The sequence below is a fragment of the Teleopsis dalmanni genome, chromosome 2, assembly GCF_002237135.1.
Source record: "Teleopsis dalmanni isolate 2A chromosome 2, ASM223713v2, whole genome shotgun sequence".
NCBI lineage: Eukaryota > Metazoa > Arthropoda > Insecta > Diptera > Diopsidae > Teleopsis > Teleopsis dalmanni.
In genome coordinates this window covers 220,947,159-220,972,685 of record NC_051847.1, presented here as the reverse complement: position 1 = coordinate 220,972,685, position 25,527 = coordinate 220,947,159, and the positions used below count along the sequence as shown (strand labels likewise).

Sequence of the window (25,527 nt, the reverse complement as noted above, 5' to 3'; positions counted from 1 at the left end):
CACTCGAATTCACATGAAAATTGTTATAAACTTTTTATTATTGATTCTTTTTTATTAATAATTATTTTTTTGGCAATATTTATGCTTTGTATCTATGAAATTTACTCGCACACAACACTTTTACACGTGAGTACACATGCGTTTCGCTTAACCGTCCAAACTCAACTAAAACTTAAGCCACTGATCTGCCTAAACGACAGCAACTTAATTTCTTAACAAATCTTAATGTGCTTGTATCCCACAACGCACTGTCTTCACTAGTCGTCAACGTCGGCGTCAGCGTCGTTGTCAGCGTCATTGTCGTACCTCAATATTGCCGCTAAATTCGCACTTTACACTTTGCGCTAAGCAACACACACAACGAAACACATGCATAAAACTGCGCGTACATATTAACCAACCATTTACACGTGTGCTTTTCTCTGCTTTACTCACTACGTTATGACGAAAGATTCTCTTTAAATTTGCAAAACTTCCGCTGAATTCAGCAGCGTCAATAGCGTCAACAGCGTTACTATTTATAAGCAACCAAAAGCACAACAAACTCTGCTAACTCTGCTAACTCATTCGTAAGCAACGATTAAGTTGTCTTTGTCTGTGTGTTGAAAGCAAAATTAGTTGCACGAGGCATGAATGGAGTATGAATGGTCAATACTGGCACTCGCGTACGTATAAGTAACAAAATTTTAAAATATGGTGGATTTTTGTATCAATCTCAAAGCGTTGAGTTGATTCGACTTGAAACGCGAAAAAATCTAAATTAATTGTTTATGTATTGTAGTCAAAAACATCAAGCATTGTGCGCTTGTGTACATCTCTCATGTTAATAACATTTCAAAATTGACTAGGTAAGTTTATTGCTGTGTTTTTGCAGTGTGGTGAAGAGTGCAATTACACAGCAGTGGTGAGTTCTCGAAGCAAGGAGTAAGTTAAATAGTTTAGTGGCTTACACTAAATATGTATATTTGTGTAGGTAAACAAACACATTTTCTTTTTATATTTTTTTAGTGGGTGAAAAACTTGAAGCTAAGACAAGTTAACAACTTTAAAATTACACATACTCGTACTGTTAATATTATTTGAAGTATATTAAGATCTAGTAAAAATTTATATTTTAAAATATATTAAGAATTTTATGTGTAATGATAAGAAATCTGTTGCGGTTGCATATTCACCACCTAATATTGAAAATGAGATGAGTTGGCCATGCAAGAAAATTTGTAAAAAGTTAAGAATATTTGTATTTAGTAAAGAAGAGGATTGTCATACGATTGCGATTCGAAAACTAAGATTCAAACAACAGACACGCATAATTTCATCACTAGAAATTGAATTATTATTTCTTGTTTAACTAAACAAATAAACAATTAAATTAAGTAGTGTAAAGCCTACAAATCGATTTCGAAAGCAGAGGTAATAGTAAGGTAAATTTAAAATCCAAGATAAATTTTTCTACCAAATTTTTATTTCGAGTAAATCCATCGACTGACCACACCTGAAGTCTCGCTGAAGAGGGGGTGTTTTAAGCAAAGAGTATTTTAAAAATAGTTTTAAAATCCGATAAGATTCAGTATTATGCATTCTACTGGAAGCTTAAATTTGTAATAATCCATGTCTTTCTATCAATCTTTAATATATAAGTACTGTTCACTCACAAAGACTTCTACTACATAATCAGTAAAAATAATTGTCAACAAAAATTTTAAATAAATATATTTACAAAAAAAGAATTCTGTCAGAAATAAATTAAGTGCTCCAGTGAGAGATGAGGATGGCAGAAGATAATAAGATATGTTTTCACTATTTCAGTGAGCAAAGATAATAGTTATTAAATTTCCAAGGCTAGTGAAAAAATGTAAATCTATATAAAGTAAGCTTACATACATATATTAAAATAATGATCATTACAAAATAAATAGATCAAGACTTGTATTTTCAAAAGCAATTAAGAGAATTATCTGTAGAACAACTGTTGGATACAACAGTGAAAATAGTTTCAAATAGTTTTTAATTCATATTGTAAATTTTTTAATTACTATAAGTTATTTTAAGAATATATTACTAAACTATTTAAACTATAACCTTTCATCCTTGAACATTTTTCATCTGTTGAAGACACGTGCCATATAATACGGAAATTCATTTTGTGATCAATTAAAGTTTGAATAAATACTAGCTTTAAAATAAAAAATTGTCATAATGTGTATTTATAAATTTAAAAAAAAAACAATTAATCCAATTTAATCAATCACTGTTTATAATTTGTATTTTAGTTAATATATTTATCTCTAAACCGCATACGAGTACAAGGCATACTTTATGTAAATTTCTGACTTCTGACACATTTTGTTGCTATTTTAACGCTTATAATGTTATTGAGACGTCTGTTGTATTGCGATGGATATTGATTAAGGTAGGGGTACAAACGGGGATACAATGTTAGAATACATTTAGACTGAATAATTATTCAAATGCCAGTGTGGTAATTAAACCAAATTATCTATAAATAATTAATTCCTATGTGATTAAATATTATATTTGATCGCTATTTGTCTAATAATATATTATTGTATTAACTTAATTATACAGTCTTTTGCCTATGGCTTTTTATATATTATATTGTATTATTTCTTCAATAATTTAATGAAATACTATTGAAAGTTGTATTTTAATCACATCAGCAATGAATTTAGTAGGTTTATTTAATATTCAATAAGACTGCATTAATTATTTTTAATAAAATATAGTGCACTGTTTACAAAAAAAAATAATTTAATATACATTTTAATGGAGAAAAATAATATGATATACAATTTCAACCCCACATAATATGTTAATAAGTAATTTTATACTAAAATGTCCAAACACAGCCAGTTCACTGGTTGACTTTTAATTACTTACTATCAAAACGTAAAGCCGGTAGTAAGTATTTATGGTTAATCTAAGATAAAACTTATAATAGTTATTCATAATTAAGCCGGTGACTCATTTTATATTCAACTAAAGTAAAGTTTTGTAAATTTTTCATTGTTTTAGTGACTTTCTTTCTAGATAGTTTTATTTTGAAAAAGTGCTTGAGCTATTGATGAAGTAGGATCGATAATTGCAAACATAATTTGCTCTTTAAGTTTACAAAATAACTCTCATAAGCAAATTCTATTATTGACAATAACACACAATACAAACAAATTTATTTAGAATTCGCTATATATCAAATATATTTGAATCTTAATCATCAATTTCTGTATATCTCATTGGAGCATAAGGTCCAAATAAAGCACTTCCACTCCTCGATTTCTTTTTGTAATGTTCTTCCCCATACATTTTTAGGGCACCCACTTTTACGGCTGCCTTTCTTTATTAGATAATTAATATATGATTATTAAGATAACACATTTCCATCTGGTTCTGTTTTTAGTCAAAATCTTCAGCTCGTTCCGCGTTTTTTCGGACTTATCGACTTCTTTTTGCAATGTTCTTCCACATGCATTTTTAGGGTACCCACTTTTACGGCTCCCTTTCTTTATTTGATAATTAATATGTGATTATTAAAATTATTATATTAATAAAGTATTTCATCATTGAGATTATATGTTTTTTCAAGATTTATTGAATAAAAATTAAGAAAAAATATTTCCAAATTCACTTTTACAATAATTATGTTATGAACATAAAAATTATCTTTGTCATGGTACAAATTAGAAACATAAAATATAAGAGTAATAAAAGTATATTTTCATTTTAAAGATCTCTTCAAGTAATACAAAATTTGTCACTTACATACTCAAAAATCACGAATCAACTAAATCCTAATGAGGATATATAGAAAAAATTGACTAAATTGCGTTTTAACATTAACGATTTGGTCCAAAACAAACAAATGCGCATGCGAATGGGCTTACGAGTGCTCATGCGAGTGCACAAGTAAGCCAAGTCTGCTCCAATCATTCAAAAACTATAACTTCAAATCTAAAAAAAAAAGAAACGAAGACAACAATTACTCCATAAAACTGCAGCAAACTGCAACAAAAACTCTTCTTCTTCTTCTCACTTCGTTTTACTTTCAAATTCAACTTTTTCATGCTGCCCGTGTGAACAACATAAATGCATTGTGCATTGTGCTTTTGTTTTTGCTTTTGCTTTTGGTTTTGGGTTTGTTGTAAAACATAAGTCAGCTTTTAATATTGCACTAACAATGCACTTCAAGGTTAACAACGTCAACAAGTGTGCGTCATGAATGTTTTTGTTGTTGTTGTAGGCTTTATTATGGTTTTCTGTCTTCTGTTGTCTTTTATTTAGGGAAACACGCACATATTATGCAATTGCAAGCACACAACACTGTAAACACTGTATTGACGTGCAACCAATACAACATTAATGAAAACAACAACTAGTAAAAAATATGGTATATTAACAGCATCAGAAATAAGTGGCCATACCAGTCATTTTTACTTTTTACTTTAAGAGAAGTAGAAGTGACAGAAGCTATATGAAAAATTACTGACTGTTTAGTGTGAACATAAAGCTCTGCATTATTCCAACTTCACCACATTCAACACATAAAGAGTGGTAAAGTTGAATTTAGAAAAAATTCTGTTAATATTTTTATGGATTATAAACAACTTGTTGCATTTTTAAACAGGAAGTAATTTTTGCCAAAAATTTTTGAAGGTAGTACGTGGAATTGCAAGTACTTGGCGCAAAAATGTGATTGATAATAATCTAAATTGGCAATTTTAAATTAAATTTTTTTTTATAATTCTAGAAATAATAATTTTAACCCTGAGGATGAGCCCATTAAATTGCATAAGTTAGTGAACTTACATGGTAAATAAAAACATTGATGTCTTTATCACTTTATCAGACAAACATAATGACAAACATGCGTGATTTTTAGACATTAATAATGCTCACACTTATATGAGCAAAATAATAGCCTCAAAAAGCACATACTCATATACACATACTTTTTTACAAATATGAAAGATATGTAATGCTAAGTTACCGGTATGAAAAGATTGACTCTGTGGTCAAGGCTAAAGGTACAAATATCAGCAAAATAATAAGAAAACGTATAAAAAATATTTTAAAAATAATTTAATAATTACTTAAATTAATAGTAAACAAAATTATAAGTAATTTAACAATTTAACAATTTAACTTTGTTGGAGCACAGCAACAGTAATGCTTAAAAATATACAAAATATTATAATATAATTCGTCTACACACGTCTAAATGTATAGTATATGGTATATGCAGATAAAGAATAGCCAAAAGTCAAAGAGTCAACAGCTGTCATTTAAGCCACAAAAAAAAATACAAAAAAAAAAAACAACAACAAAAAAATGAAAAAAGTAAACTTTGTTTAACTCTATAAATGTTGTTAATGTTTGGAGTATTTATTATTAATTTTTTACATACAATTTTCATTGTGAGATTGCATAAAATTTCGTTTAACAATTTCAAAGTCAGCACAAAAGTCGCGCACACAAGCTACAATTTTTAATTAATTTGTATAAACTTTTATGGCCAAAAACAGGTATGTGCGCATATGTGTGCAGCGCATACAGCAGACTAAATGTGAGTGGGCAAAGTAAAAGGGCTTCTTTAATAAGCGAATACCAACAAAATCGTTTGGCTATGTCTATTTTGCGTAATCGTGACATTGAAACCAGACAATACTGCCGTCACCTCTGCCGCTGCCACTGCCACAGCCACTGCTGCTGCAATAGTCAATCAAGCACTACATTTGACCAATTTCAGTTTCAGTCGGTACCTCCTGTCATGTGCCGTATCGCGCAGAGAGTAGCTTAGTGTCGTGTGGGTGTTAATAGTAACATAGTCGGTCATTGTTGGTCATTGTTGGTCACTGAACGCATTGTACACTGAACGCGGTTTTATAGTAATTCATTTGATCAATGCTTTGTCTTCTGATTTGTCGCACTTCATCTCCGTCTCCCTCTGCTTTGGACCCAGTGTTGTAATATCTTTTGTGGTTAGCAAAATAACATAAAAATTTTGCAATTATATTTAACAGGCCTTACAAAGCTAGTATCAAATCGGTCATTTTGTGTTTTTATAATTTAATTTGTATGTATATGCAAATAGATTCGTACCTAATTAACTTGTGAAAATACATATCTGACATTCCAAATCTTAAGCTCGATGAACCAATTGTGCTAACTTACTGTAAGTAAAGACTTTTACACAAGCGAATTGACTAACAAATATTATAGTTACAAAATATAAAAACCGTTTTATTTTAAAATAAATTATATATGATTTTTTGATGATACATTCTTTTTAAATTATAATAAACACTTTTTAAGATCATAATAAGATCATGAGAAATATTAAAAATATAGTAAACATTTTTAAAAAAAATCTTATTCTCAACTAATTAAGGTTAGTATATATACCATCTACTTATTTACTTACACAGCCATACCAACCAGTCACCAGTTTTCTGTCACAGCACTCATCTTTAGTCGCTTCTGCAGCAAGTGCGGTTATTGCTTCCTTAACTTAATCACTCCACCAAAGACACGGTCTTCTTCTATGCCTTCTTTCTCCAACTGCCTCTTCAAATTCTTTTTTAGCTGAAGCATTTCCATCCGCTCTCACGACATAACCAATAAAGTTATAGTACTGGATGATAATTTGTTGAACTATATCAATGTACAGCTTTTGGTTCATTTAAATGGAATTAAATGGATCATACAAAGAACTTTTTTCTCCAGAACTTTCAGCGTTGCTTCATTATACTGTAATAGTAACCTATGTAGCGTTGTCCACGTGCCTGCTGAATCCATAACACCATCTATTGCCAATGATAATTCGTTGACAGATCAAATAGTTCGTAGATGTGGTCTGATTTTCAGGTTAACATCGTTGTTGTTTGTATTATATAAATGTAGTTAACGAATTAAGTTCAGTATAATTATACTTAACTAGTTTGTTAAAAATATCGTACAATATACGAAATGACCTACTAAATTAAATATATATAAATTACAAAAGAAAATGTCTTTGATTCAATCACGCATACAGTCAATGCTGATTTTATGTCGTTTTCAATTGGCAAATCTAGGGCATTTTTTTCAATTGAAATTTTTTTTAGTACAGTTTTCATATTCAGTTGGTTAATCTAAAGCAATATGTGTAACAAATATTCAATGATTTTTAATAGTCGATGAAACAAAAAACCCTAGGATGGATGACTCCATGTTGGTCCAAAATATATGGATCAAGAACTTCGTAAATTAATAACTTTAAATATATTTATGTTAAGTTTATGTAATGTAACTACGAAATTTACAATAATTTGATCAATTAACAAAAATAATAATTTACTTGTTTTTTCCACTCATTTTCTTAAGCGATACTGACTTATGTCAACATAACATATGTGTAGCTGCCAAATAATGTTGGGATTCTTCAAACATGTTTGATTGGACCACAAAAATGACAGTTGGAGAGCACTAGCTCATATATGGACAATAAAATAAATATAGTTCTACTATAATTTCCAGCTAAAAAAGTTAAAAAATATTAAAAATAAATAACAAAACAATGATCTATATCACCGATTGAGATTAAAAAACAAAGAATCGATTAAGAATAAAAATTAGAACAAATTTCTGTTGAAAACAAAAATATATATTTATATATATATAAATATTTTTTCTGTTGAATAATTTGAATATCGAACGATTCCAGTATTTTTTCTGTTTAATAACTAAAAATTTAATTTCTTTACTACTAAATATAAAATTTATTTCTGTTTAAAATTTTTAAATTACACTTAAACGAAAGATTTTAATTCGTTTCTTCAAATTTAAATTACAAATTGGGGTATTTATAACAGAATACTGGTATTACTTCATATCTACAATTAAAATGCCATAAGCGTGCTATTCATATGAATTTTTTTTTTTAGCAAGTATTACTGTTTTATGAGCTAATAAACAAAATTAAATATCTTGTAAATATCCTTTTCATTATGATTGAAATTAAAACGTACTTGACATATATTTCAACATTGAGACGTGCTAATAAGCAATAAAATGTGTGCATATAAAAATTGTAAAATTTCATCTTCACATCTGCAGATGTACATGTATCTCGGTTATGACTTTATGTAAACTTTCGTAGTATTTATTGCTGACATAACTCAAAAACTTCACTCTATATACTGGAATACATTTCAAAAAACAAAAAAAAATTTAATTTTAAAAGTATTTTGAAAGGATGACGTTTAACAGACGTCATCATGATTCATACAAAAAATACGCACCTTCGAATTGCTATCAATTATGCAGATCTGCGTAATGTGCGATGTGGTGACTAATTAATATCATTAAACGAATAAGAAAATATATTTAAAAAAAATTTATTGATTTGGGGAAAAATTAATTAATGAACAGAGTAATGTATTTGCTTTAAAAAAAAAATGATGAAATGATTTTAAATATGACGTCTTAGATAAAAGCACATTAATGTTTAAATCCTGATTTTACCACCTTTAACAGTTTCATTACATTACTACATTCAACTATCATGTTAATAACATGATTTCCTTTAATTATTCTGTTACACATAAATGTTGCATTATTCTGTTATTACAGGCATTATTTAAAAAAACGGAGTTTAAAAAAAAGCATATCCGACTTAACCTGTTCAAGATCAAATTTTATACTTACATACATATACATCAATTATCTGTAATTTCGATTTATAAAATTATTAACAATTAAAATTGAATTTCTAGTCTCTGCGGTTAATTACTGTATTATCTCCAGTGTGTTCTATTATATCAACAACACCAAGGTTCTGTATAGCACCAATCACATTTAACTTATCACTCATAAAAAAAAGGTAAAGAGTGTTAATCACAACATAATAAGTAATGTAGTGCTACTGGATCAAGATGTCTATCGCACTCTGTTTGTTAAAAGTACTTTTAATGCCCAAATCTTCATAAGTATTTCAATTTAAAAATTTTAATCTTTACTTAAATCGTGTATTTTTTTCTGCACAGTAATTTTAAAAGGTTTGACTTTATTTAATCAAAATTATTAACATTCTCTAACATTTAGTTGAAACTAAGACTAAAATTATTTTTTCACTATAATTTTAAAATATTTGATTTTATTTAAAAAAATTTTGTTAAAACCCAAGTCAACAGAAAGTATGGATTAAATCGAAGAAGTCTCCGTTCAGAACAGAAAAAGTTATTTTGACCGATCTGGTACGTCAAAAGTGAATGAAATCATTTTCGTTTGAATATGTATGTCAATCCCCTTGTAAAGGATATGACAGACGGTGGTTATGTGACTAAGGAATCTAAATTATATTTTATAAGAAATACCAAGCGATGTAGAACAAATAAAAATTTAGATTTATCTCATATCATTTCACTATTTCCCAGTATTCTAGTATTTCACAGTACACTTGCAAAAAAACATATGTAATCATTCAAATTATATGTTTTATATCTACTATCTCAACAAAAAACCTACTGGGAAATAATAATTAATTTATTAATAATTTTCAAATTTTTTTTAATTTATTTTTTTAATAATTAAAAGTAAAAGTAGATATATTTATTATATATATTTTATATAGGAAGTAACAAGATTTTCGATGTTTTCAATAGATTTTTTTTAAATTGAATTTTATAATTATTTACTGAAGTTGTCACCATAAAAACAGATGTACACTTGGCAATCAGTGGTTATAAGCCTATTACGTGATGTTCTTTCCTAAATAATATACAAATGAACCCAAAAAATTAGACAAAACTATATAAAGGGGACCGTAACCCATCTACAACTAGAAAACTAAATAACTTCCGTAGAATTAAAATCGATGATATTATATACCTTGTAAGCAGATTTTGTGTAATAGACAGACAAGCGGAAACACTAGAAACTATTACAAAAAAAAAAAAATTTTCAAACTTCCAATTATTAAGAGCGCGGCCAGGATCTCACCAGGAGCGACAGTTGGAATTTGCCACTTTAAATATGAAATATCTTATATGCACCCTAACCTAAAGTTATGCATATGTATTTTCATTTCAGTGCTAATCAGAATGCAACAATCTCTATCTAAAACATTTAAGTTCAAAGCAATTATATGTCATTAAAATACTTAGGATTCAATATCAGAAAAATATAAAAAAAGAAGGAATTTTCATAATTATGAAATAATAACAACTCATAAATAATAGCGTAATAAGTATAGACAATGACTTAACAAAAATAAAATAAAGTCATCATTTTTAAAGACTACAACTATTTCTGTCTATTAAAGATATTCAGTGGCACCCTAAGTGCAAAGTATGAAAATATAATAATATTAATATGAATGTAGTAGTTTTTAATATGCAATTAAATGGAATGCTAAAAACAATTTTAAAAATTTTTTTAGAACTTTTTTACAGGTTTAAACTCGTACGAGAGAGTACTATAGCCTCTATTAAATTTATAAATGTTACTTCATTGTGGTCATAAATATTAAACAACATCGTAAAGTTTTTCTATATTCATAATTAGTTTACAGTCTGTCTTAATATTCCAACATTTATGATGAAACTATGCTATAATACTCGTATAGTAAAATATTTACTAGTGATCAAATCTTTATAGTTATTTAAATCTTCTTTAATCTCTATGAATATAAGAGTAGGCTGTGGGTGCTACATTTTGATATTCAAAAGATATTTATTCAAATTGCTTTATGAATGCAGCATATAACTCGAAAACTTATACCAGTTGTATATAAAAGGAAAGGATATAGAAAAATAAAGTAGAAACTAATACTTATGAGCAAAATGTCTTGAATTTTTAATTTCACAATGTATTCAATGGTTAGGTTAGAATATCGAAAAAGATATAGAAATATAGAAGGACCTACAGTGCATTAGTGACTTGGAAAATAACCTAAGACTATTGGTGTGAACAACAGCTACCCCTGACGAGCTACTGTCCTTTATAACGCCAACTAGCAACATACCTAGATCTCACAGAGGTACTATAACGTTAGGAGAATTTATTATTTTATTTATGTATATTTTGTTATCTAAACAGTTAATTGTTTGTATCCTAAAACTATTTCGGAGATCAAATAAAAATATTTTAACCACATTGGTGTCTCTAATATCTTCATAGATCTACTGATTACAAGTTTTTGAAATTATTTTATTATAAAATAAATCATGTAAATGTTTGAAGTCCTCCAACAGCGGCTTTGTTTGAAGGTTCCTCTTTTTTATTTTAATCGTTTTGTTAGATAAAATACCACAAAAGTTCACTGTTCCATTACAAAAATCGCTGCATTGTGAAAATTTGAGTCATCTTGGAATGCACAACTGCAAAATTTCAACAAACGAAACTGTGAAGTCTGTTAAGTATACGGAAAGTGCAAGTCATCGATTTTGATAAATTACTTTGCATTTCTTAAACTGCTAACTACATCATTTTCGCTAATGAAATCAGCCATTTATTTATATTAAATTTTATTTTGACTTCACTTTAAAATGTTGCCGTAAGTGGCAGACATAAACAAAACTCTAACACAACAAATACTTCAAAATCTTACTCTCAGTATTATTAACATCAAAATTGTTGGCTACCATATAAAGTCGAAAATAAGAGCATTATACTCATGTATACTCATGTATACAAATAGTATGTTTAAAACTCTATAGAATATTATTTGATCAATCGTTTGTGGTTAACAAACTGAGTAATTTCAGTGCAAGATTAAAACCTTAATTTTATTAAGATACAAAACACAAATCACCAAAATCGAGTTTGTACACTTCACCAGCTTGAAATTGGGCAAAATTATTCAGAAAACTTAAGTTTAATAATTTATAAATATTTTGCCATGGCATAAATTTACATACCGACTAGTCACTACCATTATTGTGCATGTACGAGTATGTATTTTATCTGTGCCGAGCTGGGGCTTTTGCTTTGTATCTTGGTTTACTTCTTCCAGTTCATTTTGCTCATATGACGACCACAGCTTCAATTTCTTTAGGTTGTATCAAAATGCTTTGTTGTTGTGCATCAATTTAATTTCTGTTTGCATCTTCATTCAATTCAAAATATTTTTATGTTGATTTCGACGTGTGATAACTGGAACAAGGTCGTCGAAAAGAAATCCAAATTCAAAGCCATTAAAGAAGCGCAATACGGAAGCATCGCATTATAAATGCGTGAATAGCATAAAAATTGCAAAATAATTGCAGCCTAAATAAGTACCATAAAATACACAGATACAACCAAATATATACTATATGAGAGAGATATTAAAATTAATTATTAAAATATCTGTAACAGATCATCCGTAACAGAAAAAGTAATCATTGAAGCTATTAAGAAATACAGAGAAAAATGACAAACTATAAAAGACTTGAACACAAAGTTTAATTACCCTTTAACAGAATGCTTAATATCTTAATATCATTCTGAGTATATATTCATAACTGCAGGAATATATGTACATATACATAAAATAGCACCTGCACTTTTTTATATATCAGAATCGACAAGAGCAGAATAGCAATTGCCATAATAAATAGCAAATAAAAAAGGTATAAATATAAATGAAAATCTTTTTATATTAGTTTTTTAATAAAGTGGTTTTTTAGAACAGTAGTGAACTACAACAACAAAAATTTATTTTATATTATTTTAATTAAATGAATATTTGAGTGAACATACAGTTGTTTAGAGTATTGCCAAATACCCATCATCAGTGGTCTTGGAAATAATTCTTACATTTGAGACTGCAAGTACAAGGAATCGAACTCGGCCCTGCCAAATTTGAAGCTCAGAGTCAGCGCACTTTAGTTTTTTAATGTTATAACAAAAAATTTGAAGTTATTTATCTGAAGTTATTAGATTACATTAGGTTGAAGTGACGGTTTTACACTGAAAACAAACTTAAGCTCAAATAATGGCACCAAAAGACCGCATCAGTCTACGTGCGAGCACCGCCAAACAGCGCAAGTACACCTAATTTTGCAGGATATCAGATCATTAAAAAAGAGCACACAAAAATTTTCAATCTTCTCCTAGCCAATGATGGACACTGATATATGAATGGAGTATAGTTTGTTTCTTATACGCAGAGCCACTACTAGAAGTCGTTATAGTGAGAATCCAGTCTCATAGTATGGCATAGAATCCTTAGTATTGAGCAGATTACGCCTTAGGACCATGTTATGTAGGAAGAATGTCTCGGGCACGGCATGACTAAAAATTTTTTTGTTTGTAATGCAAATTATGAAATAAAGAATGAGAAAAAAACTATATGTCGGTTTAAATTCCGGTATGAGAGCCGGCATATTTGTGCCTTGGCACTAAAACAAAACAGTGTTGTTTAGTAATAAATTTAAAAATTTTGCACTGCACAATCTATTTTATAAACAGTAAAAATCAAAATCTTGCACTTTCCGATTTTAAGAAAAGTCGAAACGTTTTTACATCCTCTATGAGTTTTTTCTTGCTGGTTATTTTTAGTGGTAAATTGAAAGTGAGCATATCTACATTTCTTTTTAAGTTTAGTCAGAATTGGCTAAAATTGACTGATGTGACAATCTATATAACATGCATTTCGACATATCCCGAAGGAGCTAATTTTGCAGTGCCAGAGACGTTCTATATAACATGTTCCTTAGTTTACATAGCTAACTAGTACTTTTGTTATCTATTTTGAACCAGATCAGATTACTATTATGTTCACAGAATTATCAAAACTGTAATCATGTTCCCTCTGTAGTTACAAGATAAATAAAAATCTTTAATCAAATAGATTAAAGAATCAAATAAATTTTCTGATATATTATATATACTGTAATCAAAAAAAGGGAAATAAAGGAAAACAGAGATATAGTATTTAGTATAGTACACCATATATTAATATGTTTGTTAACTCATCATTCGATGTTCTAGATGACATGCTTTTATATTTGGGATTGATTCTAAAAATAGTGATTAATGGTAGCATTTAAGTGTTATATAACATACATAAAGAATTAAAAAATTCTGTAGATGCTCCACTCAACGATAATATTATTTAGCAAATAATTAGATCTTGACTTAAATTTATTTTATATATTTTATTTAAGTTCGGAATTTGTAAGATGCTTTTTTTACATACAAGTTCTTAAAATTTGACGGAAGAGTTTATCTATCTGGCTATACTCAGATATTTCTGTTTTATTGTCAGCTTAGTCGTTTTAAGTGGGATGCCAATATCTAAAGAAGGAATCTGACATAAACCTAACATTATTGCTCACTAACGAAAATTTGTGTTATGATTGTTAGCTTATCAGCAATTTAATATAATGTTATATTAACCTGGAATGAATTTCGTTTATCTCATGCGATAAGACCAACAAAACATTACTTCTGCTTAGATAACCTCCAATATTCAGAAAGGATTTTAGGACTGCGTTTTTCATACAGCAAATTTAGAAAACGTTAACGAAATATGAACGTCCATTACTTCAATCGAAGAGTGAAGAATGGAAGTACAATATATGTATATATTTAAAGTGGTAGATATTGTCTCTAAATTTAATTTCTTCTGTCACTTTCATCTGTAAATGACTTTAAATTCTATGAAAGATTTTGGTATCGATTATTTTTTTTTTCCTTAATGATTTAATACATATCTCACATTTTATTTAATGTGAATATTTAATTTTTTCTCCATTTCATTTTATTTATAAACATTTCTGTAATTCATAAAAATAATAAAATTTCAAAAACTGAAAATTAAATAATCTTTGATTATTTCACTTTAATTTTTCTTGTTTATAAAATAACTATTAAAATTAATTTTAATGCTCTTTCTTTTAAAGCCATAGGTGGTCACTTGTACTAAAATCATGGAACGAATCATTTTGTTTCCAATTAAGTTGATTCAATCTCAACAATAAACTCAAATATCTTCATTTCCACATTTACTCGGATTTCTGATATGTGAGTACGTCTGCACTTAGGTGAGATATTTAAGTTGGTAAGCCCGCATGAGTTTTGATACCTATTGGTATCTTGAATTAGTCAAGTATTATGCAAGTATAAAATTCAATTTCATTTGAGTAACATATAGTTACATACATACATATACTATTGACTAAAATAGTTTTTAAATCAAACTTATTGTACAAAATATTAATGCTGTAAGGTAAAAACTAGTGTTAAAAAACGTACTAAAATATTAATATTTTTTACATAACTTATATAATTATTTATTTATAACTTGTAATTGTGAAGGAATATAATAAATGTTGGACAAGAGCTGGTATAGACTTCACATATTTAACATAGTTCGTAATATATCGATTTATTGTATATAAAAAATTTCTGTTAAATATATTTTTACTCACTATTAAATAAGAAAATAATCGAGTTTGTATTGACTTATTGTAATAAGTCGAAATATCACAATATTTTAATAAATATCACTATTTTAAATAGTGATTGTCATACATACTTCGCTATACTTTAAACATAGTACTAATATGAATATATTGGTTTATTACAATTAACGAAATATTTCTCTTAACTTCATTAAACACGCATGTGTTCATAAAAACATATTAGAAGTGCTTAAGTATATCAGAGTAACAATACAAATATATTTTTCGATTATAATAAACCTAATCAAATGACTTCAACACAACAATAATTACATTGCTGTTATCATTATATGTTCATCATTTATTGCAATGGCATTTATCACAATAAATGATATTTATTATTATAAATGCTTTAGGCTGAATGTACTATAAAATATCTGATTAGTGTGAATTATTTAAGTTTGAATTTAAAAGTATTTTTCTTATTTAAAGTAAATAACATTAATAAATTTATTATTAAATATCATAATAATATTATTACTTTATTTTATTTTTCCACACATTTATTTTTTTTTATATATTAAAGTAAATTGATTTAAATACTAAACATTTTAACAATAACTTTCACTGTAAGTTTAACATAGCATATAACAAATATTTTTATTCATAATATCAAAAATATAACTTTTACTCTTATTCACCTAGGTAATTAACAACTGATATTATTTGTTTTTTTTTTTCTGTTATTTATTTCAACTAACAGTCCCACATTGTAAAAACCTAAATTAAATTTTAAATTTTATTGTGACAAAGTTTTTCTAAAAAAAGTTGAGTCATTTTGCAACACTAAAATCAATTTCGAAGGTATTGCAAATTAAAAATATTTGTCATGCTCCAATTATTATTTTATATTTAATTTTTTATTTATTTTAAGTTTTTCTTTCTTTTATTAAATAATAATTATACCTTTTAACTGTATTTCTCACTGCTAGCAAATAAAAAATATGCAATAACTGCATAAAACGATTAAGTGCATGGAGAGTTTTGCATTATAATGGAGTTCTAATATTAACAGAGAATGTGCTATTTAGTAACATTACAGTTACAGTAACTACGGCTGTTAAATTATATGTAATTTAGTTTTATTACAATTAAATATATAGTACACAACGATGTAAGATTGCAGGCTAAAAAATTTATAAAGCAAATTGGGAATAACTTATTCACTATGTATTGTTACTCTAAAGAGGTTCTTCGAACAGTAGTGAACTACAACAACAAAGATCCATTTTATATTATTTTAATTAATTGAATATTTAAATGAACATACAGTTGTTTTGAGTATTGTCAAATACCCATCATCAGTGGTCTTGGAAATAGTTTTTGAGACTGCAAGTACCAGGAATCGAACTCGTATCCTGCCAAATTTGTAGCGCAGAGTCAGCACACCTTAACAAACTTACCCAAAGCCGTTACTGTAGTAATATTTATATATTTTTCAATTACATTAATTGTAATATTTAATCTATTTAAGTAATCAACATTAAGTACTAACACTGACTTCTTTATTAACTAACACCACTGTTTTTTATATCGATTTTTAGTTTTAAGTGAATTTGATTTGAAATGCCTTGACAAGTTCATCGACACCACATTTCACTACCTGAACTAAATACAAAAAAAAAAATCGATTTACCAGAAACCACAAAGCAATAAATTATCAAAGCAAGAGGACGTGTTTTATTTGGTATTATTAACAAAAAAAAAATTGTAAAAAATTCTTAAAACTAAGAAGAAAATATTTTTGTATAACCGAATGCATTTCGTAATTTTTTAGCACCTCTTTGCATTCCTCTTTTGTACACGGTATTCATGAGAGGGGATTTACAATGAATGCAACTCAACAATTATTTACACAATTCGTCATGGCAAATGATCGATTACATGTTTAAAATGTGTCAAAACTGGTGATACTAAACCGTGCACATCCGCAAATTTTACACGAATTCTTCGCAATTTTACAAAAATTGACAAAAAAACAAATAATAACAGAATAAACAACAGAACAACAGAACAACAGAAGAGAATAACAGAAAATAATTACTCGTAAGAATTATTTCTGACGAGTTGAAAAAATTTAGTATGGAGTGAATGCTTGAAACTAAACTGCAGGAAATGGCAATACTCAAGCCCCTCGAACACAGTTTTTGTCGCTTTTGAGGTTAAAGTTCTTATTACGTATAAATTTATTAATAATTCTGAGAAGCCTAAGATGCTAAAGTGAATAAACAAGCTTTTTAGTATAAAATAAATAATTTGTTATTGTCTTACATCATTAAAAACCTCATTGAGTTTGTTTCGTTTTTACACGCACAAAATTCATTATAATTTTTTCAATTGAACAAATTCAATGTAAAGCATATAAAAAAATTAACTATTTATTTTTATTTTAACTTTTGTGCTTAATTATTATAACAGTTTTAAAATTACATATTTAATATTATTAATTATATATATGTACTATATACTTTCAACTCAATAAGTTTGATAGCAGAACAAACGCCAACACTAAGAAATCTGTTTATCAGTTAGCAATCTGTTGCGAGTTATAGCAAACTTTTAGTTATGTGATAGCCCAGATACAACCTTGCATTATGGCGACAAACTCACAATTCACCTCTAAAAATAATCCTGCAAAAAAGAAGAAAGTTCTAGAGCTCTCTTCTGCGCCTCGAAACTTTACAGTTAAGCTTTGGTAGGGATTGAAACAGACGAACAATAGCAGACTTAGCACTTTTATGTGCCGTATCACTTCTGATTCTTCTTTTGATTCACGACCCCAGAAATGTATTATAAGGAAACTAAATGCAATACTAAAAAACGATAATTACTACTACTTCAGAGATAGCCTGATGGGTTCATGTATGAATATGATCGTCTAATAAAATGAAAGTGTAATATAAAGTTCATTTGAAAATATTCTGATTACTTTCATTCTTACTAATTTTATGTACCAAACAAAGCTAGAAACTAATGAATTATCTTTATAAGTATTCCAAAAAAATGATGGCTTTTCTTATAACTGTTTTTTTAAAGAGATTTAGTTATTTTTAAGATATATGATATATCTCATCTATAAGTGATATAGATGATTAGACAATTGATATTACAACTCTAAATTATCTTAAATCTGCTATAATAAACACAAATATTTTTATAGTTATTATCTATAGTTCTAGGAAATATAAATAGTTGCGAACGAATATGAATACATACACCTTAAAGTTTCACCTTCTAATCTGCTTAATAAGATACTTATAGTCAGTTGTCTAATACAATACATCAAGAAGGTATAAGCTTAGCTGAAATTGAATAAAACAGTCATATTCTCAAAAGTATCCTAACATCAGAAACTGGGACTGAGTATATTAAAGTTATATACATATTTGTTAAAGAGTTTAGTATCCACATAGAGTATTGTTATCAGTCTTCGAAAAAATTAACTTAATAAACAACACTTCTTCGACAGTAAAAAACATTACGAGTCTTAAAGAAGATAAGGTAATGTCATGGAAAGTTTGTCGATCAAATAAAATATTTTGTTCCTTTTTTATATGGGTGTATGTGGGAAGCTGGGTAAGATGGGTAAGATAGTGTGTGACCAAAAAAAATTTATTTAATGAAGTAATCAATTATTTTTCGCATTATTTATTTATATATCCATTTATTAAAAAGAGATTCTTGACATCAATACCTTGTGTTACTGCCCGCACAAACACATGGTCATTTTTATTTTTGTCGAAAACAACTATGAACGTATATATTTGTTTCTGAGGCCCACCAATCTGTACAATAATTTGTATTGACCCGCAATCGAATCTGATCTGGACAGCTCTGGTTTAGAACTGGTTTAATTAGAATGAATTCAAATACTATAAAAATGTATATTATTATTAAAAATTAAATTATCCACTTATTTATTTGAACCGTACTGAAGCATATTAACTCAACTTCAAAAAAGTGTTGCATATTTATAGGCTTAATGCGACTTCAAATAGCGTACTTTCAGGAGAGGTTTTATATAGTTTACACGCACACCAAAAAATATCAAGTATTTTTATAATATATGTATCATTTGAATATATATATACATACATATTGTATACATATATATGCATATATTGTATATTTATATAAACTTTGTTTTAATTAACACATTAGTTTTATAATAAACTCTTTCGCCTTCAAAATTTTTACTTAGTTTAATAAACTAATTTAATACTTGTTGTAATAAATGAATATATAAAAATTATTTAGGAAATACAAACGATATAGTTGTTCACATGTAAGGCAATTTATTCTAAAACGAGATGTAGAATCTCTGATAATACAGATTCATCTGTTTACAATTGATGTTAACAACAAGAGCAACAGGGTCGTCATATAGTACTTGTGCCTGGCACGAAGGCTAATGCTGAGATAAAATTCAGTGGCTGATAAGTAATTTTAGTATTTATAAAACCATTAATTATTTAAAGTTAAACAAGACTTAGGTAGTGGTTAAAATATTCTTAAATCTAGTTCTAATTAAGTTTTTTTTTTGTTTAATAAACAAATAAAAATTTTTATTAATGTAATAAAAAATCTAGTTTACTATTTAACTATATTTATGACAACTATTTACATTATTCAAAAGTAATTCACTTATGTAAAATATTTAATTACTTGTAATGTGAACGGGGAATGTTGTTCGAATGATAAGCAAGTTAAAGCACCGGATGACTCTAGTTGTCATTTATTATGTACAAGTAATAAATTAATATTTGATTTGACAGTCAAATAAGCCGTAATAATATTCTACTAATTTGCATGTTTAGAACGAGTTCCATAAAATATATATTTTGAATATTCATCAACACAAAGAATGCATACAATGAACAGTTCTATCCATTTTTAGAGCAATTATAATGAGCAATTATAATGGGATGATGGAATGTTGTTGAATGTGAAATGTGAAATTTGATTAAATAATTGATTGCTCTACTTTGGGTTGAGATAAATTCGCAAATATTTCCAACACTTTCATATATTATTTATTCATATATTATAGATAATATTCTGTGCCGGATACTGTAATTATTATCAGTTACATCATTTTATAATCAAAAAAAATTATTAAAAAGTTATTTACATAAGACTTGCAATAATGTGAGTTTAAGTTCAGTGAAATTGTTTAATTTGGCAATTAGTTAGTTTGAAAAAAGTTATCAAATTCAAGCCATTCCTTAAAGCACTGGCACTGGCACTGGCATGAATGCCTCGCACAATTTTAAATACGTAAATGATTCTTTTATATTATTATGTTATTATGAGTACTACCAACACTAGCACATACTCGTATTTAAATGGGTACGTATTTACTAAAGTTATTATTATCTAACAATATTGATATTTGCCTTGAATATGCGATAAGTATAAAATAAACGCTTTTACTTTTGCAAAATCGAGCTGCTGAAAATAAACTTCCATTTTGTGTTAGCAGAAAAATAATAATTCTTGATCAAATAAAGCACAAAACAAACATTAACTTTTGCTTTAGCCTCGAGTATTGTTCACTTTAAAACAATAAAATTACACAGACAAAGAATTTTCTAAGCTATCAACAACTGCCTAATGTTGGTTTTTTACTTCACCTACGAGTAATTACTAGTTATTAGTTAACGTACGAGACGAGTAAAGTGTTCGTACGCGTACCATAACGCAAAAAAATAGATTATTTAATAGATATTTTATTTAAACATAATGGATGTTTGCGATTGCGAATTCGTTTCGCCATCTGCGAGTATTTGCACACAAGACGCGCTGTACTCGTCAGTTCAGTTGCAGCGATTGAGATTTCAAAACGAGTTGCACTATTCATCCGCACTTTTTCTTCCAGTGTATTCAGTATATTCAATGTTCACAAATGCTTTATTGCAAAATTAAGTTGTTGTTGTTGTTTCACATTAACGCTTTTTAGTGAACGCTTTTTGTGCAGGCTAATTCGAAAACGAGTCTTAGTCTTTTAATTATATTATATAAATCCTAAGGCATTCTTAGTTATTAGCAAAAATTTGTTAAATTATCCGTACATAAAAATCATCAAGCATAACAAAAACTTCTACAAAATACAAACAAAACATAGCGAACGTGTGTTTATAGAAGATTTCCATAGTAACTGCGATTTAAAATTAAATTTATAGTTCAGCAATTGTGCGATCATTAAACTGCTAAAACCTTTTAGTTTCAGATAATTTTTTAGTGCCAATATGCAGTAGTAGATACATAATTTATTTCTGTATACAAAGCAAATATAAACTTTTTAACTTTACTAAAACGTCAAATTTTAACTAATTTTGAAAACACTCTAAAAAATCACACCAAAATCTTTAACATCGATTTCGCACGAAAAATTGACTAAATTTCATATGAAAAAATTTTTATATAATATCAAACCTTGTTGAAGTTTAAACCAATGCCTAACACCATTAACGACCCTCTTCTCTTTATAGATTTACATATTCGTTGATTAAACTGAAACTTTCCATTCAAATTTCCAAAAAACATATATCCTTATACATTTCTAGGAACAACTAATGTACATAAGCTCATGAAGTTGAATTAATGGGCTAAATAAACTACTCATGACATTGAGATATCTTAACATCCAGCTACTTCACTCGCTTAGTCATGTTGTAAGATGTATACTCACTGTATCTCCATTGAAATGATTAAGTCAGAAGAGCACTATAATCGCACCTGAGTGTGTAACTGAAGAAGGCGCATACAGAGCAGAGACAGTCATCTGAAGAGGATTATTGAGTCATGGCGAAATCTGGTTTGTTAAAACCAACTAAGTTAAATAAGTCTTATAAGTTGCTTCTATATAGATTCAAAAAAAAATCAAATCAATAACTTTTCAACAATAAACTATGATTTTCCAAAAATCTTTGCTTTCTTATTGTTCCAAAAAGTAGTTATAAGAATGAGCATTGATTCAGATAGTATTTTTTTTATTGATATTCATATTACCAGCTTTGGTTAAGATATGTCATTTCTTATCGATTTATAAAGCATCACAAAGTAGCATCCATGTTGGGCCGATATAAATAGTAACACAGAACAGATAAAGACTCAAACTGAATCAACTAATTTCAGGTATTCTTGGGTATATTCAAAATAACTTTACTAACTAAAATAACTAACTATATGTAATAGTTTCACAACTAAACATTGGTTTTGAGTAGGTGGAATATATATTATTTCGTTAGATTATAGTTGATATAAGTCTTTCTCTACATTTTTAAAGAGAAATCACTGCATGATCATACCTTATATTTATAAACTAAATAGGGAATTTCATTATCCTATTACGTGTCACATCTTTGAAGTTATAGAGATAATATATACAAAATTATAAAAAATGTATTAATATAAAAAATAAAATATAATTGAAAATAGAATAACATAATTTTTTGTAATTTTAATACTAATATAAGAGTTTTCTTAATGAAGACGAAAGCGAATTTGCAAAAATACGTATAGAAATATACTAAAAATTAATGCACGTAACATCTTTTGCGGCTCAGTCCACATCTTTTACGGCCTTTGGGCTACAACACGATTGCAGCTTATGTCGATAAGTGGTTAACTTCACTTCATGGTAATAGATGAAGAGAGATGAGCACTTGCAGACAGACTAAACTCATAAGGCCGAAACCGTTGACCAATCAAGCGATAAAAGTACTTAGCTATCCCCGGAGCACCATAAGCTAGCTGACCTCATTGATTACTGGACATAGAGTGGGGACTTAAGTCCAATGCCTGTAAAGTGTGGCATCGAATTAAATTAGGTTTGCTGAATCTAAGATCTCTTGTATTGCCATTTATATAGACTGTTGTAAAATTTGATTAGCATTTAAGGAAACATGATATGTTTCAACAGTTCATAGCATTTTGTATTGTTTATAACTTAAGACCTATCTAAAGACTGAATGATTACAAATGACATTCTACCAGTCAATTAATCTACCAATAGGGTATCGCTTTTTAAGAATTATATACCATACATATGTTTGTTTGATTAATAACGACTTCAAATTTATTTCTCATGATTAAGTAATTATATATTAACTTAATATATAAGGCAAAAAAATTTTTATAGGTCTCTGCTGAAAATAGATAACTTGTCATTAAACATTAATTACAAAAAAAAAAAACAAAAATATGTATAAAAATAGATATATACATATTTAAAAACGAAAAAATTATTTATATGTATAAATATCGCTTAATCAATAATAATAAATATTTTTGAATTTGAGTAGTTCAAACGAATTAATTGAATTTAAAGTGCCTTTTACTAATCAATCATTGGAAATTTTCAGTAAAAGTATAAAAATTTATTTTATTTCTAATTTTAACTTTTTATTTAATTAGATATTGAAAAAATATGAATAATTAAATGCCCTCAAAGCTTTTCTTTATTATTGGGATTAAGTTTTAATTTAATTTGGAATAGTTAATCATTTGAAGCTGTCAAAAAGAAGACCTGAGATAACTACTGAATGAATAAAATATTAAATGATTTTAGCGATAACATATATATGATAAAATACTATACATAAGTATAAACATTCGAATTAATTAATTTAAAAATAATTTTCTATGTAAGATAAGTATAAATTAACAATTTATGAGAAGTAAAATAGCTTGAAAATATCTTCGAATTAAGTTTAAAGTGTAGTTTAATAATTAATAAAAAAATTTTTATATATAATAAAATATTTGCAGAATATTCATTAACCGCTAGCATTTCTAGAAACTTTAGTAGTATGATTATCACAGTTAGCTTCAAGAGTATAGTTATTAAATTCAAAGTTGAAAAAAATATTTTTTATATCAAATTTTAATAAATAATTAAGATATAAATTCAAAATAATTAATATAAAATTTAAAAAATTTTCTTTAATACCAAATTCTGGTTAAAATAAAATATATACCTCTAAATGTCGGAAAAAAACAAAATGCAAAATAATTGATATCAAATAGCTGGACCAAAAAACCAAGTTGGTGTTTTTAGATCATTAATAACTACAGTTAATACTATTGATGGTATTAATAAAAAATAAAATAATAATTATAATTATAATTAATAATTAATCAAACAAATAAAATTATTCGATCGTGTGTAATATCACTATAACTCTTAATATTGCACACATTCCGGATGGGTAAGGGGCAAATTAATATTACATTCAATTTTTTATTGAATTTTCACAGAATTATGTGATATATTGTTTAATTTTTTAATTACACTGATGTCAAAATTATCTCATAGCATTTTAGTCCATGTGCGAGTTCGAGTAAATTGAGGTAAAGTAAATTGATATTTCCTAGGGATTTTTTGCACTGCACTTATGTAAATATTTATTTATTTATTTATTGATGTAAATGTAGAACAGGAACGAAACTCAGGGCATTTGAGGTTTGATTTCCGAAATGTGGTGCTTGATCATTCGGTTGTTCTTTATGGATGATGGAAGGGTTAATGTTCTACATAAATATACATTTCTTATTTTTGGTTAAAAGTTTTCAAATTTATTTATTTATTTAATATCTTATAAAATGTTCACAATATTAACACCTAATTTTCTTAATTTTAATCTAATTTTCCCTACTCGAAACTCTGATAAATACTAACATTCGTTGCCATATCGACATAATTTACTATTTCACTCAATTTACCATCAAATTACTCGAATTGCAGACGGTCTTAATAATAATTATAATTTAACGTGCATTTCCATAATTCAATTATTCACTTCACTAATAAATATATTTATAATATAAACAAACTAGTTTAAGATGTTTTGCTTTTAGAAACTTAACGAGTTGCTTAATCCTGAGATAATCAAGTTTGTTTCTTAAGTCTTTTGTTTTTTCCCTATAAACCTGCACAAATGACAAATGAAAAATTTATTTTCACTTACATTGCATTCGGATCGGACCAACTGAAATGGCGTTTGATCCTTTCGATATCAATAGCCGGTTGTTGTTGATTTTGTTGTTGTTGTTGTGTTGTATCTCTTTTGGGTGCCAT

General features: G+C 27.4%; 1 protein-coding gene across 1 annotated transcript in view; it reads right to left on the bottom strand.

The window, feature by feature from the left end:
* Positions 1 to 25,527, bottom strand: part of LOC119676786 (cilia- and flagella-associated protein 58-like) — a 42,696-nt gene extending 17,169 nt beyond the window's left edge. Inside the window, exons 1-2 of the mRNA XM_038088046.1 lie at positions 25,418 to 25,527; positions 25,250 to 25,253 (exon numbers count right to left, since the gene is read on the bottom strand). Of these exons, the coding sequence (XP_037943974.1) occupies positions 25,250 to 25,253; positions 25,418 to 25,527 (114 nt within the window). The remainder of the gene's footprint in view (positions 1 to 25,249; positions 25,254 to 25,417) is intronic.